Below are 10,231 nucleotides of genomic sequence, written 5' to 3' on the forward strand. Positions count from 1 at the left end.
CGACTTTTTAAAAACAAGCACAGACACCCTTCCTGGCCCTCCACAGCCCCGCTTCCAGTCTCCAGCCCGTGCTTCTGATTACACGGTTCGGGGCGTCCACCCCGGGTGTGAGCCCCAACTCCGCAGACCCACGGCTGAGGCACAGGGGAGGGGGCCCTTGGGTGGTTCTCAAGAAAAGGCCCGAGCCCCGAGCTGAGGAGCGGAGGCAGAGGCGAGTGGCAGTGGGCAGGAAAAGACAGAATGAGCGGCGCAGACGCGGGAAGAGGGAGTCTGTTTAATGACACGGCTGGGTCTGGTTACAAACATCAGAAACTACAAAAGGACAGGCAGTTACACGCATGGCTGCATGAGGATGGGACAGGAGGGGACACGGCACAGAAGCCACAGTAACCAGACATCCTTGCGGATGGCACACGTGACCGAGGGGCACACACGGGGGGGTTCCCCAGCAACTCTGACCCCGATGGGTGGACAGGACCGACCGGCAGCCAGCAGCCAGGGGGCAGGGAGGGAAGGCCCTCGGCCCGCAGAGCTGCAGGATGGGACGGAGGCATCTGGCCTGTCATCACCGACAGCAGCGTGGAGCCCCACTCCCGCTGGGCTCCTAGCAGCAAAGGCAGATGGGGCTGGCATTCGAGGTTTCTGCACCAGGGCCCCTCCCCCGGTGGGGGGTCCTCCTGTCCCATACTGCTGGCCCCTCGGTCTGCCCTTGCCCATGCTGGAGCAAGTCAGGGAGCCACATCCTTTCTGGGGCGGGGGGAGAGGGGGAAAGCCAAATCCTTTTTACCTAGAAGTGGAAAGCAGGAATGTGCGGAGCTGGTTGGAGAAAGGGCTGGACTCTGCTGGCCAGCTGGGTCACCCCCGCCCTGCCCACCCAGGCCCTTGAGTCACTCCCACCCTGCCCACAGGCGTAGATTCTCTCTGTGCTGAGATGGGACCCCTGTCTCTGCCAGAACACTCTGTCCTCTGCCCAGAAGCATGACCAGGACTCCTCCCTGCCCCACACGCAGATGGGCAAAACCAAGGCTTCACATGTGCCTCTGGGCCCCGTAGATACACAGTATAGATATGTATGTATATATATATATTTTATATAGAGATTGTATATAGAATATATCTGTATATATGGTAGATGAGTGTGCATGATGCTCTAGATAGGTGATGTGGGGACCTGCATGCTGGTCGGGCAGATAGAAACGGGGCTGCCTTATTCCCGGAGAGACTCAGACCTGCCCCGGACCCCTGTCAGCTGCTCAGCTAGGTCTCTGACAGAAAGTAGAAAAGCTAAGAAGAGTGGGCCCAGCTCTTCAAGGAGGAAGCGTTCCCCCACCCCCACAGGCCGCTGAGCTGGGGTCCGCATCCCCACAGCCAGCGCCACCTCCCGGCGGCTCCAGTGGGGACTGTGGCCACAACAGAGGCTGCCTCTTTCCGGGAAGATGAGTCAGGGATTCCTCCAGCTTCCTTGGCACCCAGGAATGGAGGGTCAAGGAGGGTCTTCAGAACTCGGCCTTCTGCTCAAGGTGCTGCCTGGGAGGGGGAGGGAAGAGGGGGTCCTATGGCCCCGAAGAGGGCAGCGTGGCCGGTGGGCTGTGGACGAGATAGGAGATGGAGATAAGAGGTTACAGGGGGCACGGAGGGGGGCCAGGGAACAAGGGGGTCAGGGGAGAGGGGTCAGGGGACGACGGCAAGGCAGGACACGATCTGCCGGGACAGCCAGCCTGCTGCAGCCCGAAGCAACCCACCAGACCCAAGTTCTGGCCCCCTTTGGCCAGAAACTTGCTGCGTGACCTCAGACAAATCAGGTGGCCCACCTGAACCCCAGATCTTTCTCTCCAACATGTGAATAACGTCTGCCGTGCTTACCTCTATGAGAACGGAGTAACATCAACTGTGTGAACACATTTCACAAACCACAAAGAACCTTTCAAACATCAGCTCTTCTCCTGTTAATTCTGAGACCCGTGTCCTCTCTGGTTGGCCTGTCTGGGTACCTTTCTTGCGACCCATAGGCATTTTCTGCACACGCAGCCCCTTTACACTCACCACCATGCCCCCCAACCTCCTGACTCCCCCACCCACCACAAAAAATGCACACACACCCTTAAGCAGAGACAGTTCAATAAACAGTGGCATCTGGCCCACCACTGCTTCCCTGATAAGAGAAGCTGGACCGAGGCCTTCTAGAACTCTGCTCTGTAACTCCCTCCCACCATCTGAACCCATTTGGACCTTAGCAGTAGGTTGGGTCTGTAGGCCCCACGCCCAAGGAGACACGCCTTCTCGGGGCCCATACCCGTGCCCTCAGGAGACCGGGGTGGGGGGGTGAAAGTGCAAAGGGACGAGGGGACAATCCCCACGACTTCACGGCTGGTGGGTGTGGGGGGAGACCCAAATTTGAGGTGCCCAGGCCCAGATGGATGCAGGGCTCCAGCCAGTCCCCACAATAGCCCATCCATTCACTCCATGAGGAGCAGAAATGGGCAGACTGAGATTCTGGTGGTTTCTTAATGTTTGGGATTTGGTGAGATGTAAGTCCCACGGGTCTAGCTGGGGCAAGACAGGGGAGGGGACAGGGCTTCGTGTCGGGAAACGCCGTCCATGTGTTTCTGATTCACTGGGACTCACACTGGCCAGCTCTCTCCTTCTCCCTCTCCAGTCCCTCTAGGCCCCTGTAAAAAAGCCCTTTTCTCTAGAAGCAGGAAGTCTTGTCTCCTGGCTGTAAACAAACTCATCTCTGGCAGCCGGAGCTGAGCCGGCCTGGGGAGAGGCGTGGGAGGGCAAGCCCCTTCCCCCCACAGACCCTCCCTGGCCCCTCTGTCTGCTTCCGGCCGCTCTCCGGGCTCTACCAGCCCCTCCTCTGGCAGGTAAAGATCTTCTGCCGGCTTCCCGTCCCACCCCCCCCACCCCCCGCCCCCAGGGATCTGGGGCAGGCCAGGGCCCAGCTGTGCACATCTGGAGTCGCTGCCTGGCTGTAGCCAGAAGTTCCTGAGGTTTCTACTCTCCTGGGGTGGTGCCGCCGTGGGGGAAGGGAGCCGGAGCAAGCTGGGGCCGGTGTGGTCAGCAGCAGGAAGGTCAGGAGGCCTGGCCTCCCAAGGTCGCTCTCAGGGGACCTCCTCCAGAGCTGGGCCTGGAGGCCTTGCGAGCAGGAGGTCCCGGCAGGCTCCGTGGGCCAGCTTGGAGCCCAGGGAGGAGACGCGCCTTTTCCATGGGAAACTGCTGGGAATGTTTCTCTACAACGCGTGTCCTGGGCCGCTGGCTGACCCCTGCTTCCCATTCCCGCCTACGCTCCTCTCCCTCCTTCCTACTCCAGCTCTGCCTCCGCCCCACCATTGAGCTCCCAGAGCTGCCTGCCCCTTGGGGGCCCAGGCAGGCCGGAGTGTTCCCAGCCACCATGTCTGGGGGCCAGCCCTCCCCTCCTGCCCCGAGTCAGCTGGAGTCACTGAGGCTGGCCACCCTCCTCAAGCCCATCTCCCCGGCCCTCACCCCAGAACTGGGAACCTGGCCTCCAGGGTCAGCCTAGAAGTAAACACCGCTGACGGTGTGCATGGTGGGGATACCCACGCAGGCCCCTCGTGGGCTTGGGCACGTGCGTCTGTGGGCACACATCCTCGTGATTCTCCTGGCTCCAGCCCTATCGAGGCAGAGGCAGGACGGAGCACTGGTCAGCATGAGCTGAAAAACAGCCCCATGTGATTGGTACCCAGGGAGGAAGTGGTCGGACTTAGCCTGGCCTGCCTCTGGGCCCGATGAGCTAGCCTTCCCGCCGGGAACCTTTTAGAGCTGCCCTGGGCGGCCTTGGTCTTGGGGGTCTCTGAGTGCTCTCTTGTCCTAGAGAAGGAGAATTTGTTCAGGGCTCACTGCTCCGACCAGCCCGTAGTAGGGGCCGAGCCCTTTCCCATCATGCCTGTTCTTAAATGTGTCAGACCCCAGACCCAGCGTCCCGGAAGTGTTCCTGCCCCAGCAGTCAGCTCCTGTGCCCAGGAGAGATGGGAGATCAGGGGGCAGGGGAGGACACGGCAGGGAGGCTGCCCGGCCCACCCTCAACCCTCCTCACGTGGTGGCGTTGGGGACCTGCTGTACCCAGCCCACTTCCTTGTAGGCAGCGGTCACGTGGCTGTAGATGAGGCCACGCAGCTTGGCCCAGGCTCTCTGCGTCTCCGGTGGGAAGTCATTGGCAAATTCCTCGGCGATCACCTCCAGAATCACTCCAGAGAGGATCTGGGAGCAAAGGGAGGAGGAGAAAGTAAATGCCTGGGTGCCCTGCACCCCCCCCAAGCCCCCAGGAACCCCAGCACCCCTTCTATCCAGAGTTTGGCCAAGGGGATCATTGACGACATGACAGCCTGGCAGCTTGGGAGCCAGGCACCTTTGAGACCCGATCCTGCCACCCCTCCCTGTCACAGCCACGCTGGGGGAAGAGGCTGGGCTGTCCAGTGGTCACCGGCTGTTGCCCCAGGAGCTCCCAGAGCAGAGCAGGTGGGGTGGTGCACTGGCCACGCCCACCCAGCCACGTACCTTGAAGTACATGGGCTCCACCTTGTGCTTGAGGGCGTGGGCTTTGCCCACAAGGGCGAGCACAGAGGATACCTTCTCAGGGTCATGCAGGTTTTCCACCACGGTGTTGAGGGCCCCCATGACCCGGCAGGCGTGTTTCCGCAGCTGGGGGCTCTTCTCCATCTCCAGGGGCTCGGTCATGTGCTTGAACTGGCTGAAGTACTGCTTGGCCGACGGGAAGTTCACAAAGAACCTGGCGGGAGGGGGGGTGAGCGCTGAAGTAGGGGCTGCCATGGCCCCACCCCGAGGTGGCCAGGATGATGGGCGTGCGGGGTAGGAGGGGCAGGACCCGAAAGTGTTTTCACCACCTTGTGCAGCTGTCCCTCAGATGCAGACCCTCCCTCTGGCCGAGCTGGTGTACGTGCACCTCCCCCAACCCCCCCTCCCCCAGGTCCTGGCCATTTCCATCCGCCAGACTTGCATACTGTCAGCTCTGTCCCCCAAGCCTCTGTCTTTCTTGCTCTGGCCTCCTTTCCAAACCCGACACACCCTTCAAGGCTGGCTCCAGTCCCAGCAGAGAGGGTAAGAGTTCTAGTTCTGGAATCTCGGGCCAGCGTGACCTTGGGCAAGTGACTTTACTTTTCCGAGGCTCAGTGTCCTCCTCCATGCAATGGGCATCGTTGTTCCTGGTTTGCTATGAGGATGAACTGAGAAACCACGGGTGGAGTCCTCAGCACAGTGTGAACGCGGGGTGCTCAGTAAATGCCAGCCTTTATTGAGATCAAGTTAGAGCTCTCTTTGCAGACAAAGTAAAGCCCGAGTGACCTAGCTCAGGTCACCCAGTCCACGGAGGGAAGAAATGCGACTCAGTCCTCCTGCCAGCTCGTCTGTTCCCTCCTCACGACCTGCTTTCCTCCTCAGCCTGTAGCACATATTGATTGGCTAATTTAATTAGAGCTACGGACTAGTCTTACCCTCCTAGTGTGGTTCCGTCATTACTTTACATCTGCACATCATGCTTCTCCAAGAAGCCTTGGCACATCCTGTGGCAGATCCCACGTCTTTTTAGCTCTCTCCCTGCCTCTCCAGTTTACCTGAGATTGTCTAATTCCCCCCCGCCCCAAATATCACTTTTGTTAGGTCACTCTTGTGCTCAAGAACATTCAGTGAAAAAAAAACAAAAACAAAAACAAAAACAAAAAAACACTCAGTGCCTCCCCATTGCCTACCGGACAAAGTCAAAATCCTTAACCTGGGATTCCAGGCTTCCGACAAACTGTCCCAACTCAGCCACCTTCCTCCAGCCCCCTCCAGCTGCTGGTAAAGCACTCCTTGGGCCGGCCAGCCTTTCCACACCGTAGGTGGGATGTCTTCCTCACTCTTTCTCACATTGGACTGGCCTCCCCCAAGTGCCCAGGCTTGCCCGGGGTGACTGTTTTCCCCTTAAGGCCATTAGGGTTTCTCCCGACACCTTCTACAGCTTCTTCCCTTTCTGCCTGTTGGACTGGGTCCCACAACCCAAGGGCAGGGCCTGTGGCTCTCACACACCCTCTGACCCATCACCTCAGTCGAGGGCCCTGTGGTCTGCAGGATGACGCTGACGACCTCTGCATCCCCTCTCCCAGCCAGAGCTGGACGTTGGGGGAGGTACACGCGGAGACTCGATCGGAACTTCTGAACGTGTATGGAATGTCTTGGGACAACCTGTTTTGTCCGGTGGTGTCACAACTCTGAAGTGTCCCCTTTTGTGATCAGAGAAAGCTGATAATCTGCCAAATCAGCCCTTTGGCCAGAGAGCTGGAACAGATGCAGAAAGAGCATCTGGCTGGGGCCATCCCTTCAGGGGACAAAGCTGCTTGCTGGCAGGGGGAGTGACCAGGACACGGTCCATGTGGAGACCAAGGGTGACCTTGGGCAAACCACTTCACAACCTCTTTTCTGCACAAGTGTGAGAGGAGTTCCTCCCACCCGATACTTCACAGATATACTGGTGAGGACAAATGAGGCAATGAGTCTGAAAAGACAGTGGATTTTTCTGGAGAGGCACAGCATGAAGGACAAATGTGAAGAACCCAATCTGGACTTAAATGAGTATCTTAGGCTTTGGGCATTTCACATTGCCCTAAAAATAATGATCGCTGTTTGCCTGGTGCGTTGTCACGTGCAAAACATCTCCACCTGTTCTTTAATTTAATTGCCACCACCAAGCAGGCATTATATTCATTTTACTGATGAGGAGCTAACAGGGAAGACTTACTGAGCACTTACTAGATTGTTTCATTAATCCTGCAATAGCCTCCTGACGTTGGCACTGTTTTTATCCCCATGTTCTGCTGTAGGAATCGATGCCCCAGGTTGCCCAGCAAAGTGGGTGGCAGGGTCAGGAAGGAGAGACTCTACCCACCCCATCCTGCCTCGGAGAGACTGCTATGCCAGGGAGACAGGGGCCTGGGACCCAGTGAGCCTCCTGCCCCAACACCCCGGGGCCAGGTGATGGCCCTGAGGAGTGACGGTCCCAGGGAGCCCCACTGCTGCACCAGGGGAGTCTGGGGCCGCATGCTCTGCTCCTTCATCCTGGCCTCTATCCCCGGCCCCTCCGCAGGCACTCTCTCGACCCTCCCAGTCCAGGCCTGTGCTGTCTGCCGGGGAGAAACCTCAGCAGCCAGCCTTGGGGAGTTTCTCAGCTCCCAGAGGCATCTGGGCTTCCAGCAGAGCCTGAAATAGGCTCGTCTGAGTGCAAGGAGGGGAAGGCGGCAGAGTTACAACCGGGAGGGGAGGCTTCCCAGAGCATGGGTGTTCCCTCTCAGTTGGAGTGCAGGTGTGGGGTCTGGCTCAGACCCAAAGACAGCTTCTCCACCACCGCCACCACCTTCCTGGCTGCGAACTCCTGGGGGGGGGGTGGGGAGTAGAGCACGGGGGTGCGGCTGGCTTTAGTCCAGCAGGGAGGGAGGACCCGAGAGCAATGGGCCAGAGGACTAGTGTCTCAGGCTCTCACTGGGGCCTGTCCCTGTGGATATGTGTGAAATTGGGGAGGGGGGTGTGACAGAACTGAGGTGCACGGGATCTGGGGAGGGGCCTTTGGGACACCCGACAAGCTTATTGATCTTGCCCTTTCCTCCCTTTAACCAAGCCTCCCCCACCTGGCAGGTCAGGGGGCAGGGAGCAGGAAGAGACCCAGGAGGGGCAGGCTGGTGGGGCCTGGGTCTGGCAGGGAGTTGCTGAGCCAGCGTTGGGCTCCCATCAACACAGAGGTGGGTCAGGTGGAGTGTGGCCTGGGCTGACCAGCAGGCTAGATCTAACTGCTATCTCAGGCCTTCTCAGATTAATTGTGGACCTTCACTGAGCACTGAGCACATTGGTAAATGCCCCCCCACCTCGCCCCACCCACCCAAACCCAGCCTCCCTAAGATTCAGGAATGGGGAATTGCAGGGGCACAGAGAGAAAGATCTTGTCAGAATATTAGACTCTCAAGAAAGAGCCCTGGCCATAGTGTTCAGTTCCTTCCTCTGCACCCCCATTCCCCGGGGAGGCTGGGTGGTACCCCAGGAGCTGCACCTTGGACACGTCCCCTCCACGTCCTCCCTGGCAAATGGCAGGGTGTCGGGACAGCCAATCTCCAAGGCCCTAAGGACTCCACCTCCTTTCCTCTTGGTGACCCATGTGCACACTGGGGTGCATCCTAAGGCCTGGTGGGCTCGCGTGTGGCGACACACACAGCGAAGAGCCGCCCTCCGGGGCAGCGGTCTGGCACATCTGTGATTCCACTACCCACCGTGTGCTTGTGTGGGTGCTCCCACGTGTAGGTCTGTGTCTCAGAATGTCTGATGGCTTTGGGATCTGAAACCCCCTTGTAGCCTCCCCACCATCGCCCCCCCCCCCGTTTCTGGGTCTCAGGGCTGCCCAAAGAGCTGCCTTCCTCAGGAATTCTCCTCCAACTCAAGAGTGCCTCTTGCTCTTCTTCCTCCAAAATTTGTTTCCAAGTTGGAATCAGGGCATATCAATATGGAGCTGGGTAGGTCCCAGGCTTAGGGGAGGCAGAAGGCAGAGAGAGTCAGGGAGACAGAGGAGCCAGGACTGGGAGACAGGCATGCATTTCAACTCTCCCTTCCACAAACAAGGGCTTACCCCATCTCCAAAGAATAAGGCTGCCCTGCTCTGTCCCAGATCTGGCCGTTTCCCTCTGCCTCGGACAGAGGGTTGAGCGTGAATGTGGGTCTGGGGCCCCAGGGACCAGCATGTGTGGGAAGAGAGCATCATTCCGTGGCTGTAGTCTGTTACTAGCTTGTGTGGGGTGGGGACATTAACTATAGAGCAACGGTATGTGTCCACCAGTGTGTGGTGTGCAAATAAGTGTTACTTTGGGGGCTTGTGGTACCTGAGTAACCCCTGAGCCCAAGACACATGCCCTTTCCTCCTCAAGTGGTCATTCCAGGGTGGGGTCCTGACTCCTGACACTTCTTCCTTTCCCTCCTCAGCTCAGCAGGCACGGTACCCTAGGGACCCTTCACTTCTCCACTCACCTGTGCCTCACCTGGGAGCTCCCTGTCCGCCCACCCCCTAGGAGCAGGAAGGGGCCAGCTGGGAAAGCCGGACCCTAGTGTCCTACTCCTTCTGACCTCTATTCTCTGGCTCTTTGCTCTGTCCTTCCAAGAGGCTTTGAACACAGAAAGGGGCTGAGCTGGAGAGGGGTCTGCTCCTCTTTGTCCCTCCCTCTTCTTGGCTGAGCCTCAGTCTTCCTGCCTCTAAAATGGGGAGTCCCCAGCTGAACCACACAAATCGAAATGTGTGTCTGTGGGAGCTGGGTTGGGTGGTTGGGGTCACTGGTGAAGAAGGCATGCCTGGCCCAGCCAGGAGTTCTGAGGCCCGGGAGAGGAGAGGGACCGAGGTGTCCTCCTTCTGCGTCTGGCTCTTAGTTCCTAGCCCCACGCCCAGAGCCAGGACCGGCTCAGCCAGGGCTTCGCCCGCCCCAAGGCGCCCCACACTGCCTGCACCGGGCAGGCCCGGCCCCAATTTCAGCTGGAGAGGTGGCGCCGGAGCTCGGACCCGGGCCGATCCCGCCCCTGCCCGGAGCCGCTGCCGCCCTCCCTCCCCCGGCCTCGGCCGGGCCGGAGTGACACCTACCTCACCAGGATGGCCACCCCCACGTCCTCGCAGTTGGCATAGAGCCGGGCCCACGTAGCCTGCACCGCCTTCCTCTCCGCCTCGGACAGCTCCTCGCTCCGCTCCCTGCGCTCAATCTCCATCTCGCCCGGCACTTTCTCCATGAGCAGCTCCAAGCCCAGCCCGGCTTCGCTCGGCGGCGGCGGGGCGCGGGGCGCGGGGCGCGGGGCGCGGGGAGCCGGGGCCGGCTGCGTGCGCGGCGGGCGGGCTGGCGAGTGAGGGGTAGAGCGCGCCGGAGGGAGGGAGCGTGTCTGTGCGCGCCGGGTGTGTGTGTGTCTGTGTGTGTGTGTGTGTGTGCAGGGTATATGTGCGGGGGGCGGGGGACCGCGAGCGGGGGGCGGGGATGTGGTCTGCTGGAAAAATGTTTAAAAAAATAAAGCCGCCCCAAACCCCCAACCCCGCGTCGGTGAGCCAATTCCGGCAAGGTGAAGGCTGGGCGGGGCGGGGGGGTGGGGGGGGCGACGCGGCTGGCGCCCGCGAGGCCACCACGGACCTGGACCGCCGGGCGGGGCTGGGGCGTAGGTGTGGTGGGAGTGCTGGGGGGGCTTCGGGGGGAGGGGACGGTCACGCGGCGCC

The 10,231-nt window shown here is 60.0% G+C and overlaps 1 protein-coding gene across 2 annotated transcripts; it reads right to left on the reverse strand.

Annotated features, from left to right (window-relative positions):
• Nucleotides 1–252: 252 nt before the first annotated feature.
• CYGB (cytoglobin) lies at nucleotides 253–9,954 on the reverse strand. Of its 2 annotated transcripts, none has more exons than XM_045888394.3 (4): nucleotides 9,617–9,954; nucleotides 4,588–4,747; nucleotides 4,055–4,218; nucleotides 253–1,587 (listed from the first exon to the last, which is right to left on the reverse strand). In XM_045888394.3, the coding sequence occupies exons 1-4, from the start codon at nucleotides 9,757–9,759 to the stop codon at nucleotides 1,554–1,556; spliced, it is 501 nt and encodes a 166-aa protein (XP_045744350.1). In that variant the 5' UTR covers nucleotides 9,760–9,954; the 3' UTR covers nucleotides 253–1,553. The 2 variants fall into 2 exon arrangements, with proteins under 2 accessions (XP_045744350.1, XP_045744349.1); XM_045888393.3 differs by having other exon boundaries at nucleotides 4,516–4,747; nucleotides 9,617–9,945.
• Nucleotides 9,955–10,231: the final 277 nt, after the last annotated feature.

This window comes from Mirounga angustirostris, unplaced genomic scaffold (assembly GCF_029215605.1).
Source record: "Mirounga angustirostris isolate CCGP_5_RB_7025 unplaced genomic scaffold, mMirAng1.0.hap1 SCAF_17, whole genome shotgun sequence".
NCBI lineage: Eukaryota > Metazoa > Chordata > Mammalia > Carnivora > Phocidae > Mirounga > Mirounga angustirostris.

Excerpts from the sequence above, each read along its gene's own strand:
- CYGB (XM_045888393.3), bottom strand. The coding sequence starts at position 9,759 with ATGGAGAAAGTGCCGGGCGAGATGGAGATTGAGCGCAGGGAGCGGAGC. Across the intron at positions 4,748-9,616 it reads GGGGTGGCCATCCTGGTGAG|GTTCTTTGTGAACTTCCCGT; the intron begins GTAGGTGTCACT and ends CCCTCCCGCCAG. Across the intron at positions 1,588-4,054 it reads CAGGTCCCCAACGCCACCAC|CCCACCGGCCACGCTGCCCT; the intron begins GTGAGGAGGGTT and ends TCTCGTCCACAG.